Source organism: Xiphophorus maculatus, chromosome 13 (genome assembly GCF_002775205.1).
Source record: "Xiphophorus maculatus strain JP 163 A chromosome 13, X_maculatus-5.0-male, whole genome shotgun sequence".
NCBI classification, from domain to species: domain Eukaryota; kingdom Metazoa; phylum Chordata; class Actinopteri; order Cyprinodontiformes; family Poeciliidae; genus Xiphophorus; species Xiphophorus maculatus.
Genome location: NC_036455.1, coordinates 19,511,539 through 19,531,178, shown reverse-complemented (window position 1 = coordinate 19,531,178; position 19,640 = coordinate 19,511,539). Strand labels below are relative to the sequence as shown.

Sequence of the window (19,640 nt, the reverse complement as noted above, 5' to 3'; positions counted from 1 at the left end):
ATTTCTCTCACAAAATAATGCCACATTACCACAACAAAAACCGGATTGTGTTTTTATTCCATTAATGTTCTAAATAAATGCATTTATAATGGAAAAAAGAGTTAGGAAACTGATACGTAGAACTTCAAGGTAAATGAAAAAGCTATTTACACTCCCGGCATGCATTGTTATACATGAAAATGAAACTTTTCTTCTCTCAAACTGATTTAGAGACAAAAATCCCACACAAACAAAATGCCATGTTGTTTTTTTTTATAGTAAAAATTGAATGCTGCGAAAACCGTCTAGAGATCTCGGAGGTTAATAAGAATAAAACGAGACATGATTTTAGTCAGAGTTTGTGGATAAACAAGTTTCCCCATTTTTCATTTCCAGTGATTTAAAAGCTTTACAAATCACAAATTTTAATCAATGTAGATTATAAAAGTCAAGGTTGGACTTGTGCTGCTTTTGTATGCTGGTGGTATAATGTTAGAATAGTCCTAATACAAAAAAAGAGTAGTTTTTAACAGATAAAAGTAAAGGTTTAATCAATCTCAAAACATTTATTTAGTGTATTATCTTGTTCAGGTTTCACCAGTCTAGACATGTTAAATTTTGAACTAGTCAATCAAATGAATGATCAGTCCAGATTGTTTAGCTTGGTATTAATAAGTAGCTGTAAAGCAAACATCAACTTTAGCTTTGTTAGCAGACAAATAGCATTGTCATATTGCTCAAAAATCTTTCAGATTTTTTTTGTAACTCTATTTGCTTTGTCTATCAAATATACTCCCACGCAAGTAATTATAAGCAATGGAGACTTTTTCAATGCTCTTATAATTGAGTATTGTTGGATACTGATGAGTCATCCTTATTAGCAAAGGCATCCGTCGTTGTTTAACAAAAGTAAAATATCGACTAGATAGTGCTTCGCTACACAGATGTCACTTTGATGAAAAGACTTGGAAGTTTTTTGTTGGTCTAAAGATGGCTTAATTTATATTTTTTTTCTGAAAGTCTACATTTGTATTTTTTTAGACTGAAACTGCTTGAAGTTATTTTGCAGATATTTCACGTATTTTTGTAATTATGGTTGTACTTTGCAACAGAACACATGAAAGGGAACTGGATTCTTCTATACTTCCTTCTCTCGGTTTCTTTGTTTGACAAAGATGTAAGACGGATCTGATTTTCCAAAAATGCTTGGACATCTGTCCGACTGGTTCTCGTCATTTTAGTAAAATAATAAATCTTAGTTTAATCCGCAAGCCAGTGTGCATGTTGTTATACTCATTCACATAAAATGAGAGCTTCCGTCCTTTAGTCTGACATTTGATTGAAGTTATGCAGTAAAGGCAGAAATGTGTTTGGCCAATTGGGTTCTGAAAGTCATGTATATTCTCAGTGGCTCATATATACTGTATGTGTGTAGATGAAGGTGAGCATGGTTTCCAGCATGACTGTCTTGATTTCTGTTTAATATTGCTGCTGGACTGATGCTAGTTGTGAATATGATATTTGTGGACGCATGTCTCTCCAATATTTTCCATAGCAGTTTTAACAATGTGTTTTTTTTTATTCTCTTCTAGCAGGTGTTGGTCACCTAAATCTTTACACATTTTTACCTTAAACAAGTGATTTTAAAGTGCTATGTGAAGTAGTCGTATCGCCAAAACGATATCCTCTCTTTTCACTTGAGAGGCCAGTTTTAGGTCACCCTATTTCTGCATGCTGTATATGCTGTAGAATAATTCCCTTTATTTTAGCATACATTTTTATGAAATCGTCTAGAAATGCTAGACATTTTTCAATGATATACACTACCCAAACGTACTTTAAGATGTTTTCAAAACTATTTGACAATCGTTGAAGCACATCTGATGCTCTAAGCTTACAGCATACTTACCCACTATTCAGTGAAAAGTGCTTTGGATAAATCTGATCTTGGCTCAGTTCAATTTGTAAAGTGAAACATTCTTTCTGGTACGCAGTTTTACTCATTGGTTTCAATTTTCAATATTAAACCTACTTCTCTTGTCAGCTGTCCCATTAGACAAGATATATAATTTCCTTTGGATTTAATATTCACTCATTTCTATTAAATTATTTTCTTTTTCCCAAATTCAACCCCGTACTTACAAACCATTCAACTCTACTTTTGCTTTTTGTCTTTAACTTTAACTTTCTGGCAGTCTTCCTGACTTCCTCTGCCTCCCTTTCCTTCCTTCAGTCATTTTCAAAGAGGTCAACACCTGTAACCCAGCCACCATCACTGGAACCCTGTCACGAATCTCCCTGGATGATGAGGATGATCCAAAGCTCGCAGCACATCAGGAAGGGGGAGTAGGGGTCAATTTCAGTTCTCTTCCTGGAAACATCCCGCCTCCGAACCTCATTGTTCAGGTACCGGTTTGAATTGGAGGCTTATTTGGTGTTTATTTCATAAGAGGAAGAAAATGTTTAACTTCCCTTCTATTTAATACTTTAGGAACATATAAAAATTTTAAAGTAATATATAACTTTCAGGAAATAATAACTTACTTTAAATGGAGCCGTTTTTATCCCCATCAGGTTCCAACATTAGGACTTAATGAGCTCAGTGAGACACCTCTTAAGAAGGAGGTAAACTTGGACCAGCAGAGACAGCAGGGGCAGCCACGCACCACCGCTCCAATCTACTTGTGCACCGAGAGCGGCCTGGGTTGGGCCCGGCCGCCCGCGTCCTCCAACAATTCCCAGGACGGAAGCGCAGGGAGTGGAGGAAGCGGCGGGGGTGGAAGTGGCGGAGGAGGGGAAGGAGACTACATGGTCTTGCCTCGTAGGACGGTCAGTCTCAAACCTCCCGCGCCCTCTTCGCAGGGAGGAGGCCTGGGACTTGGCGGCGAGGACAAGCCCCTCAATATCGCTGTGGAGGATCCTCCCTTCCCCCCTCCTCCCTCTCCGCTGACCCTCCACCCGGCGGAGAGTGAGGCCTATCCAGCAGATTTTGTGCCGTCCAACGTCGGTGACATGAATATCACCATGAACCTAAACCGCTCCTACGGGACTATCAAAACCGTGCCCCATGGGCATGGCCACTTGATGGGCCAAGGTGGGCATGTGCACTCCCACGGAGGACACATCCACTCCCACGCGCATTCACTCCACCTAAAGCCAGGCCAGAGGCCATCAGTCAGACAGATTCTGACAGGGGGAACCACAGTGGAGAGAACCCGCACCCTCCCACGCAACCTAGGCAGCACCAATGCCAACACCAGCCTCTCAGCGGGATCCCTGGAGGTGAGTGAAGGGCTGTGAAAAATGGATGGCAGTATTTTTTTAGAAATAGCTTAGTTGTTCACAACTTTCAGTTGAGCTGATGTTTGACTGTTATAGATGTAGTGTGCTTACCTAAGCGATGACACAGCGAGGGATTGGAGTGGGTGGAAGAACTCTGCAAACACACTCCAATTATTCAGTAATATTCAGTCTGCACAAATGTCTTCAGCAGTGCAAGAAAGTTCAAATGACATTTGCATTGAATATTTCAGTTGCAGAAAGTAATTCAAAGTTTTTTCAAACATATATTTCTTCTAAACTTAATTGGTTACTCCCTCTACTCTTGAAGAGGATTAATAGATCATATTGTTTACCTTTCAAATTTCAAGAGTGTTGTCTTCAAGCTAATCCATCTATCTGTTAAATAAGGCCATCTCTAAGACACCTATTGAGTGTTTTAGAACAGTGCACTCCCCACATATTGTCACAATAACACTTTAGTGTTCCCGAGAGCAAGTCTGGTCTAACAGATGCTATTATTTTCAGCTCAGTAGTATTTATTGCTGCCAACTGAGGCAACGAAATGAGTCATTCTCATATCGACAGACAGCTCCTTATTAGTTTACCATCTCCATGCGAGTGTGATGCCGTTTGTGTGCGACACCCCCTCCTGACCGCACAAGGTGTCACAGCAGATGGACTGAGAATGGCGGGATCAGAGGAAATATCCTCCTGGAGAAAGTCTTCAGCCTACTGTAAATTTCCACAGGAACTACACAACCTCTGTCATACATGCCGACATGCATAAAAAGCTAAGCACACAGTAAAGTGAACGTATACTCACAAGGTTTATTACAATGACTTACAAGGTTGATTAAAGACATGCGAACATCACCTGGGTCGCTGAAAATGTGACAATGCCTCGTTTGGAGCTGACTACAAGTCGTATAATATCAAAAAAGATTGCGCTCTCTAAAGAGCTGTGAATGCTTTCATGAAAACCATAAAAAGGACAAGAAAAGGGAGGAATGTTGGTAAATCTAAATTGCAGCTATAATTTTGCCCTGATTATGCTTGATTTGAAGATGAATTAAAGAGTGTGCCTCTCAAGATTAAAAACCTAGTCATGTTTTGCTCTGCAACTTTAACACTGCAATATGCAATAGCGAAATTACCCAAATCTACGTTTGGCTTTCATTCTGTTTTATTCTTTTTTTTTTTTTTTTTTACGATTTCAACAGCACACACTAATTAAAGCGTATGATCTAAAAAGCATATGATCACAGACTTATTTTGGTTTTTAATGAATGTATATGCAATCAAGTCATAAACTTTGAATTTGCGTGAGTGGGTTTATAGCTGCTTCAGGTGTGTCCACATCAAAACATGCTATATACACCTCAGGTATATGCATGTTGCATGCGTGTCATTGTTGTACAAAGGTAACTCAGTCACGGAATTGCTCTGTTCAAGGTAAGAGTTGGCGGGCTTTTTTCTGCATTAATTACACTGAAAGGTGAATCAAGAAAGCGGAGATGGATCTATCTCTTACGCTCAGGTCTTTCACTTTGTAATTCAAATGTGGGCAAACCTGGTGTTTTGGATGTTTTTAGGTGCATCCTTGTGCCAACACACCCAGTTTTAGAAGCACAATTATCTCCTTAGATGGTCACCAAATTCTGCATTAACTTGCTGACTACCTATTCAATGAAATCAGACGCTTACAAGCTAAAAATAAAATAAGCAATTTCTAAAACCTACAGAACAAGCAGCTCCAGATGGCAGGGATTTCATACATCAGTCGTAAATCAAAGAGTGCCATGACATCAGAAGACAATTAAATTGGGAATGGTTAAATGTACAGACTGAGGTGTTGTCTTCCATTCTAAGTACTACAGGTAAAGTTAGATAGTTGAACTGTATCTACCACTAAGATTAAATTACTTTATATTTGAAGTCAAAGGTGGGGAATACAGAAACTCAGTATTCAACATGTTTTAGATGTTTCCCCACCAACACACTGGATTCCAATAGAGGAATTTCCTCCTCAGCCTGTCACCAAGTCCTGCACGTACCTCACAATCAGCCAGTCTTTCAAATCAGTTGTGTTCATGCAGAAGTCATATCTGAAACATCCAGGACATCCTTGAAAACTGGAATTGCCCACCTCTGTTCTAAATCCATGCCTGCCATGGCATCAGTTCAGCAGCGCTGGCCTTTTGGAGAAATGAACACAGCTTTTAACTAACTGTGGAGAGCTGTCCCTCTCTGTGCCAAAATGCAAATCTGGCAGACGGCGGGAGCCAGATAGGAAGTAAGAGATGGAATGCAATTCAATGCAATGTGGAGCCCAGATGAGCTGGAAATGTCTGCAACTTTTAATTTGCCAGTTTGTGTGCCACTTGGTAAAGCTTTGAAGGCACTTAGTGAGCTAAGAAGGGTATACACGTGATAAAGAGATGAAACCCATTTCCCATACATTTTTGCAGTTGCTTTAATGATGACCCCTAACAAATTCTTAAGGCTTTTGCTACAGCTGTAATTACTCCAAAAAAAAAAGATTCCATTCAACTGACTGCTAATCTCAAACTTGATGTTGTTTTTTGTTTGACGTTTGTAAAATCCGTATCACGTTGGGCAATCAGTGCTAGGTTTTCTCTTTTCGAACCATGGCACAGAAGGGTCCCACAAAAAGATAGAGATCACGAAAGTTCAACTCAGCCCAGGGTAGTCATTGATGCTGTCTTCTCTCCCCCTGCCCCCTCCTCTTCCAGAGGAAGAGAGTACGGTACTCTGAGCTGGACTTTGAGGTAAGATCTCAAACCTCATCCACTATCATAAGCCTGTCTCTGCTTTCTTGTGCTTCTGCCAGGACCTAAGTAACACATAGAGGAGCAAAAAGCATTGCTTAACCCCCAACCCCTACCTTTCCACCCTTGTCTCCCTTGCACTTGGAGAAATTAGTTTTTTCAGAGCTGTCTTACCCAGTATGCTGTTTCTACAACAAAGGCCCCAAATTGTTGGTCTGACATTTTATGCAAGAGGAAAAAAAATAAAAATGAAAGAGTTATGAAACTCATTTAGGAAAATGCCTCATGCCTCTGTGGGGTCCTGGTTGAAGAAACAGCTGATTAGACTGCTTTATTTGTCTGGATTACCGCTAGTGTCTCCTGGGTCACAGCTACACTGTTTGACTAAAGTTGAGTTTGCTGGTTATATCTGTGGGTATATGGTGGTTCGGCAGTGTATGTGCTTATGTTTATTATTATTATTATTATTATTATTATTATTATTATTATTATTATTATTATTATTATTATTATTTTGTCAGAAGGACCTCGCTGTCCTGTGAAACTCCAGTCTCTAGAATGTTCTCCATATACAACTCTTATTGCTTTTTGTAAATACTGCATCTTACTCTTGCTGTTGTTAAACCTTAACATTGACCTACAACCTCAGAGGAATACAGCTCCCTCCATACTTATTGGCACATTTGGTAAAAAAAAAAGTGGAGAACACAAGAGCCCAAAGGATACTTTATTTATGGTTGTAGTAGTCTACTCTTGATAAGACAAGAGATACATATGCAGTTTAAAATTTTTATTCTTTAATTTGAAAAATGTTCTGTGTTAATTTTTGCTTCCGACTATAAAAGATGGGATTTTTTTTTTGCCTGAACTTTTTTTCTTGTGTTTACTGGACCATATACAGTACAGTAATGTATCATGATGATCCATCTTCAGTTTATTAGAAAGGAATCAAGTACTGATATGTATATTATTGATATTGATTTGTGTATTTATATTTGAAGGACTTCCGTTCTCTACCATACAGTGGGCACAATGGGGCTTCTCCACTTATCCTTCTATTTTTTTCCCACACCAAAACCACTTGAGCTGTTTGTTGCTTAGACTCATCTCACATATCTCTGTTCCAGTTAAAGCCTTGGAGATAATAAGACAGAAGGCAAATTACTGACATGCTTCTTTAAAAAACACAGCTAGCATGTAGTCACAAAGGTTCGTAGGGAGACTAAATGACTTTGAGATGCCACTCCTTGCAGCAGCTCACTAACAAGTTTTGGAGATCTTATTGCCTCCCTCGTCATTCTTCTTTTGTGGAGAGAGAAAAAAGTGGATCTTCAATCCTATTTATACCTTATGAAAACAAAAAGTCATGGAATACTATTTAAAAGCTTCTTTAAAAAAAAAAAAGAAAAAAAAGCCATTTCGTTGTTGCCAATTCCTAATGGTTGAAGACTAGCACACGCATGTCTTAATCAAATGGCATATTGTTTAATCGTTCCCATTTTAATACAAATTGCCCTAACTAAAAGTTGAATTTTTAGGCTTTTTTTTGTTTGTTTGTTTTTTTACTCAAATACATTTTTTACACTTCTTTGCCATGGAAGCCAGTAAAAGTGGAGGACACTATATTCTTTTTATGGAGGATATAACTGATGAAAATAACTCGGCCAGTCTTCTGGGGAGCCCAATTGTTTGAGTTCAAAATCGGCTATTTTCCTATTTTCTATTCATACTTTGTGAATGGTGGTGGTTTATGAGATATTTCACACTTTCACTGGATTTCATGTCTTAAAAATTAAACCGACCTCAATGAACAATTCTTTATATATTTTTGCACTAGTACGTTCAAATGTTTACTTTAAATAAATAAAATAAATAAGGTGCTCATTTACATGTTGACACTTTCTTTTTACTGCATTTTGTGCATTTAAGGGTCATATGTCTTATATTTTGCCCACTGTAGTATCTTCAGTAGAGGTTGTAATTTAACATCAAACAAAACAAAAGAAGACATCATAGGGAGGCACCGGTAACTTTTGAAATGAGCACTGATGATGGTGGCTGTTCTCTCACTTAACTGTAGCCAGTCCTAAATATTAGTCTTGTCCTTAATTGGTTGGTTTGGTGGGTTGTGCAGGCATTTTGCCCCTGTCTCACTTTCAAACTCATAAAAGTGCTTCAATGATTACCTACTACACAGTCAATTCAAGACTACTTATTAACACACACTGACAAATATACTGTCAGTGAATTAGATTTCTGGATTTATTTGTCTTTGAGACGGACATATTAATAAGACGATTTTGACAAGTGCCTCTGGAGAGGATCAGACTGAATGTTTGCAGCACTGCATTGCAGTGGAATAAATTCCTGTCTATTTGAGACTTTTAGTGACTCTGACAAAATCTGGAATTAACAGGGCCCCCTTTTTAGCTGGCACCAATCTGAATTAATGGCGTTTTTTGTCAGTCGCTCTAACCCGATTTTCAACTTAAAGGACTCTTCTGCAACAATCCCAGTTGCCAAATTCTGAGAGTGCTGAAGTGGATGACAGATGAGCATGAGTCAGCAATCGATCGGTCTGTCAGTGTCCCCCTCTAAATTCCCCTTTTCATGGCTGGCATCGCTGCAGTCCCCAATGCCTTCTTCACACATTCCACTGCCTGTTCTTACATTAACCTCCTGTCATGCAACCTCCATTCTTTTTCGTTTTCATCCTTTCTTTTATTTGTTCCTATTTGCTTCATTTTTGCTGTCCCTTCCTTTCTTCCCTTCCAGAAAGTGATGCACACTCGCAAAAGACATTCTGAGCTGTACCATGAGCTCAACCACTCGTCCAAGTTCCACACCATAGACAGGTATAACAGGGACCCAGCCATGTCCACATTCAAGGTAAGACTTTTGTCCAGAAGCCAGACGGAAACCTAAATGCACCCTCACTGCCAGATACACGTCATCGCAGCTAGGCATGGGTCGGTATGAGATTCTCAGCATGATCACCATGAGTAAAAGTACAACAAATTATTCGTGTTTAAATAAAAATGTATTTGACAACAATAATGTTAGCAGGTTTTCATAGGCGGTCTTGTTTGACAATGTAAAATATTTGAGATCAGGAAATAAATTTAATATTAGACAAGTATTGTCTAATAATTGAGCAAAAGTGAGTTTTTTTTTTTTTAAATAATGATTACATCTAATTATGTAAAATAAAAAAAGTCATCCCTTCGATATCTTTTTTCTTTGGAAAAAGTTCAGTTTCTTCATTTTAGTAATTCCAGCTAACCTAAAACAAGAGACATTTGGTCTGATTTAATGTCATACAGTGAGAAAAAAAATATTTTGTACGTAAATATGTGGTTTCAACAGTAAAATCACTGTTGACACAAAGGCCTGTCACACATTTGCCAAAAAAACATGACGACATACCATAGATATTTGAGAAAATGTTCTGTGGACTGATTTGGGGGGGAGTGGAAATTTTTGGAAGGCATACACATAGCTAGACCAAGGCATACACCAAGCGCAAAACAAACCCAGCATTTAGAACAAAACCTTCAGACGCATGGTGTGATGGTCCGGAACTGCTTTGGCGTTTCTGGACCTGGACAACTTGTTCTCCTGAAAAAGAATATCAAGCTGTCAGTTTGTGGGCTTAACCTCAAATGCAATACTAGGATTGTGTACCAAACCATAAATACATTTGCAATACCACCTTTCAAAGATTCTTAAAGGAAAATGGAGACTACGGAGTGGCCTAGTAAAATAATCCTGCTTAATTTCATGTGAAATGCTTTGCCTTCATCTTAAACAAGCCACTCAGGCATGAATACTCTCCAATATACCTTTTTAAAACCAATTCTGCAAAGAAGTTTGGGCCGAAAATCCTCAAACGCAATGTAAAAGTCTAACTACCTGTTATTCCAATCCTTTGATGGTTGTTGTTGTTGCCAGGGTTAGTCCATCTAGTTATTAGACATAGTGAATAATTAGTTTTTTCACTTAAGGCCAGGATAGTTTGGATAGCTCTTATCGCATTAATGAGTGAAATCATTATTTGAAAACGGCATTTTGTGAGGTTAGTTTTGGATGATACTAAAAGTGTATTTGAGTAGAAACATTTAAATGATACCAAAAAGTTTTTGTTGAAAACATTCAGCTGGATGCTTATACTATATGCTGTTCGCTTCGTCTGCATTTCCAAACTTTGACCGTTTTGCCCTTCGGAAACATTTCCAGACAATAAAACTGGTTTTCCTTCTAATCGAAGGAAGGTAGTCGTCTTCTTTCAGGCAGCTGACCAACAGTGTCCATGGAAACAGTATGATAAATAGTTTTAAACCAGTAAAGTTTTTAAAACCTTCACATGCACTGCTAACTGCAACCGACCCATGTCTACTAGAAAGCCACAAATTCCCCTTCTTTCACGTGTGGACTTCACAATAAAGAGCAAATAATGATCACAAATGTACTTTCATGCATGAGTGAGCACAATGTGTTGCATATTTGCATGGTTGTGACTCTACAGCTCTTGCTATATTCATACATATTCCAAACTGGTTTTCTAGTCATTTACAAACATGAGGTACTTATGAAAACATCTGTATTCACTCTATTAGTTTAAAAATCCTATATAGGAGCAGGCAAAGTAACACAAGCGGTGCCTGGTTTTTTGATACCATTCGATTTATTAACTCTTGTTTTTAATATTACTAACCATGAAGAATTGAACAATAACCACCTATAAATGTTTCTTCGGAGGCACATTCTGCTCCATCTTTCATACTGTACATTAATTTTATACCTGATATAATTGGCTTAAGCTCCATTCATTCTCACTTATGACTGGTGCCTTATTAAATTGCTATCAAAAGAGACGATCGCAGGAGCAATCAATCATAGCTGGTTAATGAAATTCAAATTTTGCAATTCAAAAGCTGCAAAATAATTTGTCGCTCGTACCAAACCACTGCACTGTAAAAAAGTGTGCAAAAGTGACACACGTCTTCTTGTCACTACAACTTCTTTGTCACTTTTTATGTTAAACTGTTTTTTGTGTGTGTGTGTGTGTATGTCTTTTGCTTTGTTCTGTAATTTACTGTCCTTTGAAGTGCCTCCGATTGTGCGGTGGTGTAAGTTCACCTTTTACACTCGAGACACAGAAGCATCTTTGAATCATTAATACCCAATTAGCAGCAGACGAAACGGCCCCGGCTTGCTCTGCACTGACCTTCGGAGGGCCACTTTCATTACGTTTTAAACAGACGCCACCACTGCACTCTTCTGCCGAGCGGTAGCACGGAGGAGCTGTGATGAGTCAGTCGGCCGCACTACGGCGTAGCTTCCCCCTGTCATCAGCGGCATGCTGGTTCACATCGAATTCACACCAGCAGGAAGGGAACAGAGGCTGGTCTGACATCTCCCATATTTCCCATGTTACGTCGTGACACACACATGCTGTGCAAACAGACACACTTGCATGCAAATATGACTCTCCTTTCCGAACCCTTAAATTTTTCTTCTTTATTCACTCATTTTTTTTCAGCGACTTGAACACAATTTTCCAAAGAGTATGCTGACTCACAAGTGAGTCCTGCCAAGCAAATATTTTATCAAAGAATGAAAAAAAAATATATTTATAAGAAGAGCAAAAACCTCCAGCAAAAAAGCACCCGTGACCTTTAAATCATCTCACCTTTTTCGCAACACAACCTCGAACTTCAGTGTATTTTGTTGGAGTTTTCTGATTAGACCAACAGTTATGCAGAATTGAGAAGTCAAAGGGAAAGTGCACCCTTTTCAAAACGTTGACTGCAAATGAGACTTTTTATAGCTTTCTTCCAAAAATTGCTATCATCTTGTCACTCTTCCGTAAAGGCCAAATTTGTTGAGAGCACAACTAATAGTTATCCTGTCAAGAAATTCTCTTACCTGAGCAGAGGATCCCTGCATGTCTAGCAGAGGTACCATAAGCCTCTTGGCTGCTTCTCTGATTGCTTCCCTTCTCGCCTGGCAGTTTAAGTGGATGGCCATGTGTTGGCAGGTTCTCCGTTTTTCTAAGCTCTTTCCGTTCTTCCATGGTTGAATGAAAGGTTCTCTGTGAACCGTTTTAAAGTTTGTGGAATATTTTTATAATTTAATGATGATTTGTCTTCTTTTTTCTTCTCCTAACCCTTACTCCTGACTTGTATGCTTTGTTCTGTGGTCTTTATAATACTGCTGGTTTGCTAATGTTATCTTGAAAGAAAAGAAAAACTGAGCCTTTCACAGAGCAGCTACTTTTATTCTGGGATTAAATAACACAGGTGGCTTTGGGGAATGGCTCAAGCGAAAACCATGCCCTGCACTTTTAAAATATAAAATCTCCCAAAAATACACTGAGGTTTGAGCAAAAGAAAAGCATATATATATATATATAGGAAATGTTACATTTTGTGCAAGTCACTCTATATTTAAAGGTTCTCATCACCTGCCTTACAGCATACTAATACCTCGTTTTTGTTATGCTCAGATGGAATATCAGTTCAACTGAAAAATATTCACATTTAAGCCATTCAAGAGAAACTGCACAACATACTTTCTTCCCGTTATTGACACGAGGAGGTCTGAAGTTGTGAAATGAGAGGGCAACATGGATCTGGCTTCTGCTTTCAAACCCATTATGTTAAAAATAAGTAGGCAGTCCACTTAAGTGTTAATAATTACATGGATAATGCTATCAGTGTCAGGCCTTTGACAGGTCCCAGCTTGAGCTCAGCTCTGCTGTTGTCAACATCTCACTTTGAGAGTCACCCCCAGACACGGACATGCTGACTATACAGTAATTATGGCGATAAGTGTGTGTGTGTATTTGTGTTGGTGTGAATAAGTGCATTTGATACCCCCTCTTATTACAGCGCCATGTACATGTATCCATGTGTATTCTTTTCTTTTTTTTTTTTTTGTCTTTGTATTTAGTTTGAAATCTGAGTGATCTGAGTGAGTGATCTGCACGACCACATGTCTGGGACACGTCGACTTTTCGTATCCATTAATGATAACATGAGTAATGAGAAAATCACTCCCATTGTAATGTGTTTGGTATTATCTGTCATTTTTACAGATGCAAAGTAAAAAGTTTAAAAGCAATTATAACTCAATTTTTCTTTTTATTTTTTCCAAAGTTATCTTCTCATGAATGGACACTTAACATACTGTCAAATTTAAAACTTGCTCCCGTCTTCTTATGGCTAATTGACTGTTTCTCCAAAGAACAAGCTCTGTTGCATATTTTAATGACAGCTTACGTGACAGATCCAGACTAAACTACTGAAAAGACAACCGTAGGTTTCCTCAACTTTCCTAATGACGAGTCATCTAAAGTTTAACCATACCTCTAAAAAAAAACTTTAATATTGTTTGACTTTTGCAGGTATCTCTCTTTCTCTTTCTCTCTCTCTATCTCTGATTAAAAGTGGCAAAAAAATCAACCTCCAGTAACCCCTTTAACCACCTCAACAGGTGCCCCCTCCCCCACCACCGAGGCACAACACAGAGCCATCGCTAGCACGCAGGCCATCTCTTGTTTACAAAGAAAGTCAACGTAAGGCAAAGTAAAACCATTATAACCTCCACCAGATAGAGCTCCACTTACTTTAACTAAAACGTAGTCATGAAACTGATGTACTACATGCAACTGTGTACATCTTGTAGTTTGCCACCGTTTGTGTGTACTCATGGATTTCCACACTTGGTTTTAAATTTTCTCCAATACATATATATATATATATATATATATATATATATATATATATATATATATATATATATATATATATATATATATATATATACTTTTTTTTTTTTTGAGTAGTAGCTGTGACTTGGCCTGTCAAGCTTTAAGCTTTTCCACCTCGGAGATTTGACTGATGTGAGCTAAACTCTGTGCTGACATTGTGTTTTCTTAAGGTTTATATGGAAAAACTCGAGAAGGCTAGCCAGCTAAGATAAATTGATTGCTTTCAATTAAATGATGCAGAATAAGAGATTGTGTTAGAATCTCCACTTAGTGCTTACGACTTACTACGACAGGGCTTTAATTTATGCAAAGTAAATAATTCCATCATTAGATTGAATATTCACAACTTGCAACATGTGTGAACTTTGTGTGAAAAAAAAAAATACAATTATACAAAGTTGATGGAAGGAATAGCTCTGAAAAGGCTCAATATAGTGCTATCATATTACAATTTTAGATGAGTTAGGATAAACTAAGCAACTCTATAAACTATATATTTTGTCAGAAAATGAGTTTTAGCCCTTAACTGATGAAAATTGTAAGTCAACGTTTTGGTCAACTGGAGCAAACGCGGCTTAATTATAATAAATTATTGCAAAAAAATGTTTGTCCAAAGAAGTAATTTTACTCTAACAAAAGTTAGTTAGTGCCTGAGTTCCTTGTTCACCAGCATCCATCCATTGTTCCAAAAAAGTTAGAAGATCCTTTTTTTTGCTGCAAGGTAACAGTGCTACTAGCCGAGCCACCATGCAGTCTTGTTCACCAGCATTCTTCAGTAAAATTATATTTTGACAACTCGGATACAGGCATCTTCTTAGAGATCTAATATGACAAGACTTGGTGTGTTTTTAAAAAAGAAAATAAAACATGTCATGAGATTAATAAGGATCATAACTAGCCCAATACGCAGGTGAACAAAGCCACTGCTTGTGACCTAGAAACAAATTGGCACCTTTCATAAATGCTTGAAATTTACCACAGACCAACTTGTAACATGTTATTTGTTTGCTGAGAATAAGCATACTGTTACATTTGATCTGACAGTTTCACTGTAAATAAGATTAAAAAATAAAAAAATTAAAAATTTTAATTTAAGATTTATACTAATTTGGAAGTGTACTTTGTAAAGTGCAAAGAATAGTATTCAGTGTTTAATTGTTGTGTTAACGTAATTCCAGTCTGGTGCTACGTTATCTGACGTTCCAATTTTTGTGCTTGAGTTTGTTTGCAAAAAACATCTTGAAAAAGTAATAACCCATCATTAGTGATTTCTTTTAAGCCCATCAAATTAAACTTGGGCCAATCTCCCAGGTTTCACTGAGTCTATTTTTAAACACTCTTATTTGAGGGCCACCCCTGTTGAGGAGGTTAAGAGCAACCAGTAAATTATGTACAATCAAAGCGCGCAGCTGAAAGCTTGACAGTGTCTGTGTGAAACGGCACATTTACTTCAACATTATTTACTTTTAAATGTGTAACTTCTTTTTACAAATCTTTACTGAATGTAACAACAAACAGTGGCAGACTACAGTTCTTCTTCATGTAGCATTTCATCTGATCTACCTGTCACAGTGTTTCCTCATTGTGAAGTGATTGTATTTGATTAGGTGTAATATTTTAGGTGTGCATAGTGCTGTGGTAGTATTCCAGTTGAGTGCATCATTACCAAAACCCCACGTGCTTCATGTTTTAAAATTCATGTTAATTCCTCAATCTGTAGATATACATTCAAAAAGTTTAACTTGTATAGCAATGATTCAACAACAGAATTATCCTCAGGTAATGAAATAAATTGTAGGTTTTATTTTTTCATTTCTCGTGTTTGTTTACATATTTGTGTGACAGTCTTTGTATTAATTATGACTGAGTCAAATTTCCAAATACCATAACTCGGTTATAAATCTGTTCTAACACAATAATCTATTCAAAAACCACCTTATAATCACATCATAAACCATAATATTCTGCCCATTAGGTTTCTTGTTAGAATAAAAGGGAGTAACAATTAGCACCTAATATGTATGCAAATGAAAGAAGGAAACAATTAGCAGGCACCCACAGAAGACCTGATCCTTTTATACAGATCAGGTAAGATCTGTTGGTTGTGTTTAAGAGATGAGTGGATGTCAGAAACATGAGCAAGTTTTTACATCTTTTTACACAGATTTTTAAGGTAGTTCTCCTCGGTACATGACCCTCCCCCCAACCTCCCATCCTTACGCTTAAGTTTTTTTCTTTATTTTGTTTTGCTTGTTTCACATTTCCATTACCATCTTTGGATCCCACTCTCTCATTTTTCTCTTGTGAACTCAATAATGCCAGATGACTGGTCATGTCTGTGGTTGCCACCGACACCGCCAGAGGCCGTGGTAAAACACGGAGAAATGATGGGAGAAACATGAGTGGAAAGAATACAGTAAATAACATTTCTATGGCTCATTGTTAAAAATGATCTTTACATTAGAGATAGCTAAACTAAGTGTATTGTCCTAGAAGAAATACTGTACTAATGTTCCCCTGTATCTTTCACCATCTATAGGCTTTGTTACAAACATTTTTAGTTGCTCGTTTGTTTCTTATCGCAAATGGTGGCTCACTCAAACCACCACAGTAAGCCATTGCATTCAGCCATCTAAACATGGTAATGGATTGGTTTAATTCAACTCAAGGACCACAATGGCATTTAATATACTTGGAATGTGACATGATTGCTGGTGCCAGATGTGGTGGCCTGAGTATTAAAGAATCTTCTAGTCTACTAGAGGAATTTGTACTTACACATCTCTAAAAACATTTATTGAACCATCAAGACCTCTCAAGGTATAATCGCTTGGGGCTACATTCAGTATTTAGATGTAGCTATCAGGATCAGAAACAATGAAAATAAAAAGGAAAGTATGGATGTATTTTATCTTGTCCCAGCATTTAGGAATTGTAGTAGTGTGATGGTGTGCAGGTTGTTTTCTCGACACACTTTGGGGCCCTTAGAACCAATTGAAGATCTCTGAAACGCCACATCCAACCAGTGTATTGTTGTTGACAATCTCCATCCTTCTCAGTAACCACAAGGTAGCCATCTTCCAATAGCTCTTCCAGGCAGAACAGTGCATCGTGTCTTCTCAAACTGACCATTTTAAAGATGACATTGAGTTCACTGTATTCCAATTGCCTCTACCAGATTGCAATCCAACAGAGCACCTTTGGGAATTTTGCAACAGCTGCGAGATTTTGCATCATGGATGTGCAGTCAACACAATCCCAGCGTCTACCTGATGGTATGACACTGATGTGGAGTGAAATCTCTGAGGAATACTTCTGATACCTTGTTAAATGTACTTTTAAAGAATGACTGCTGTTCAAAAGGCAAAAAAAAGGGAACTAACTGGTAAGCAGTAGATAGCAATGACGCTGGTGAGTGTACATTATTAATTCGACAAGACATGAAGCCGTTTTGCATTTTATAAAACTAGCCTCCACTTCTGTGTTAATGTACTTCATCAACTCCAAAAACAGCAGCCGCTGACCTGGAATCAAGTGTTTTATGACATGCATGCATTATTGTCTGTTCCGATTTAAGAATCCTCGCGGCACTGAAAATACTTGTAAAAACACTCTGTTGAAGTGGACACTGAGTGGGGCTTCGCATTAATCCTAATGGTAAAAAAAGCACATTCAAACTATTCTCTGCTTTAGAAACATGTGCTGCTGGAGGCTGCCATATGACCAGCATATGGATCGAGTCCATTTTTAAATTGTGTATTCCACAATAGAGACAAGGATGCAAATGGAGCCATCCGGGGTTAGCAAAAGAAGGCGTAGATGCGAAGTGTACCTAACACCGTATTGCATTAGTGTCTGCGCTTCTGTTAACATTTAGAGCGGCTTCTTAGCCTCTGTCGCTGTGGAATTAGCCTGCTGTTTTCCATCCTTCCACGGAGTTCAGAAGGTCAACGCACAAATTTGCATGCAGAGTCCGATGATGCAGTGTTTTTGCCATGCTGTGTGTGGGATGGAGGGGTGGGCGTGTATGTGAGAGTGTGCAATAGAGTTTCCATGGCATAATGGCTTGGCTGATGTAGTTTTTATCTTTCTGAAACTCTCCTGTCATGTGCTGTGTTCCTGATTAAATGAAACCAGGGCTTGCTTTCCTCTGCGGATAATGGGGAAAAATCCGGTTTAAGCTAAACACAGTTGGAGAAAGGGTTTCAAAGTGTTTACCTTGTTGTCAGAAAGTAGGTATGAGCAGGAACAGTAAGCAGAGTTTCAATATTAGGCAAACCATTCAGCAGGTGAGTAAATGGTGATTTGTTCCTTTACAAATGAAAATATTTTATTTTCCCAAAAGCATGGAGGTGCTTGTTTTCACACACAGATGAATAATGCCCGCACTTTGAAGCTATACCTGCTTTAGCTCTTCTTGGATGGATATCTACAAGGTTTAGAAATGTGTTTTATGAGTTGTTTTCTTCCAGGAGATCATGTGTGAGTGAGATCAGATATCGATGTTGGACTAGAAAACCTGGATTGCAATCTCCACTTTAATCCATCCCAGGGGTGATCTGTTGGGTTGAGTTCTGAACTCGGTACAGGCATGTACATTTTTGTCTGTCTGGACCTTTCTTTGTTCACAGTGGTCACATTGAATCTGGACGAGGCCATTGATAGACCGTTTCCACATAGTTGGGAGCATGAAATTATTCAAAGATAACGTTGCAACATTAGTCACTCCAAGAGCTGCTACAGTCCAATCCAAATTCACCCATCTTCCTTAAAATGTTCCAGCACTCTTTCACCACTGTTGTTAGGCAACTCAATGTTTAGTGTCATACCCAAGAATGCTTTGAAATGTGATAAATGTAAGCTGGATTCAAACTTGCAACCTAGAAAATGCCAGACCACTACTCTTTGCAATGAGACGCTGCAGAGTTAAAAAAAAGAAGTTATTTTAAATTTAACTAAAAGGCCCACAAACCAATCCGATGCCATAATTCTTTCTACGCTAAAGTTTCTATTTGGCACACTGGAGTCAGGCTGTGATTTTCCATCAAACCATTAAACTCAGACTTGTCCTTTGGATTGCTAGAAAGAGCAACTGGATTTGTTATTTAGTTAAGAACACATCCTGTCTCCCAGCACAGAGTGAAATAGTTTACACCACTTAATCCAATGACGTAAAGTTTGGTTTTGTTAGCCAACCTGAGGCCTCAGGCGTTTTGAAAATAATAGGAAATAACTCTGGAGACAACTGGCAACTTCTGAACACTATGCATCTCATCACGAACTGCCATCTCCAACTCCCACCCACTACTCATTGATTTTGTGTTGCCTACAACTACAAGGCTGACTTGCTGTTCTTTTAAATGGACTCCACTTTGTGGACAAACAACTGAAATTTGAACGTCATTTTTGGTGGTAAGGAAATTTTGCAAGTGCCTCAAGGTACTACAATAAGGTTCATTGAACTCCCGAGAGGTAATTATTCTTTAACAAATGTTAGCAGAAGCAGTCTTCACGCCCAGTTGGCTTATTTTATATATCTATGACCATGGAAGTGATTGGAACATCTGAAGTCAATGATTTGTCGGGTGTGTCGATACTTTTGGCAATATTGTGTTTGGGTATGGATTTCCTACAGAGAATGTTGATTGGATTCTATTAAACAGAAGTAAGACTGATCCATCCACTGCGCCATTGGTGCCATATATCAATATCCCAGCAATGCTTTTTTTGGTTGCTGTGTAGAAAATATAATTTGCTGAACATAGCAGGTAAAATGAAGTTGCATTATTTTAAATCATAAAGACTGTGTTTTTTTG

General features: G+C 38.1%; 1 protein-coding gene across 12 annotated transcripts in view; it reads left to right on the top strand.

Moving 5' to 3' along the window:
- Positions 1 to 19,640, top strand: part of adgrb2 (adhesion G protein-coupled receptor B2) — a 262,213-nt gene that overhangs the window by 232,342 nt on the left and 10,231 nt on the right. For 10 of the 12 annotated variants that reach the window (XM_023345456.1, XM_023345457.1, XM_023345455.1 and 7 more), the window contains 5 exons: positions 2,213 to 2,385; positions 2,554 to 3,261; positions 6,015 to 6,050; positions 8,826 to 8,939; positions 13,548 to 13,629. In XM_023345456.1, coding sequence (XP_023201224.1) covers positions 2,213 to 2,385; positions 2,554 to 3,261; positions 6,015 to 6,050; positions 8,826 to 8,939; positions 13,548 to 13,629 — 1,113 coding nt within the window. The remainder of the gene's footprint in view (positions 1 to 2,212; positions 2,386 to 2,553; positions 3,262 to 6,014; positions 6,051 to 8,825; positions 8,940 to 13,547; positions 13,630 to 19,640) is intronic. The other 2 variants (XM_023345454.1, XM_023345461.1) reach the window with 2 other exon arrangements.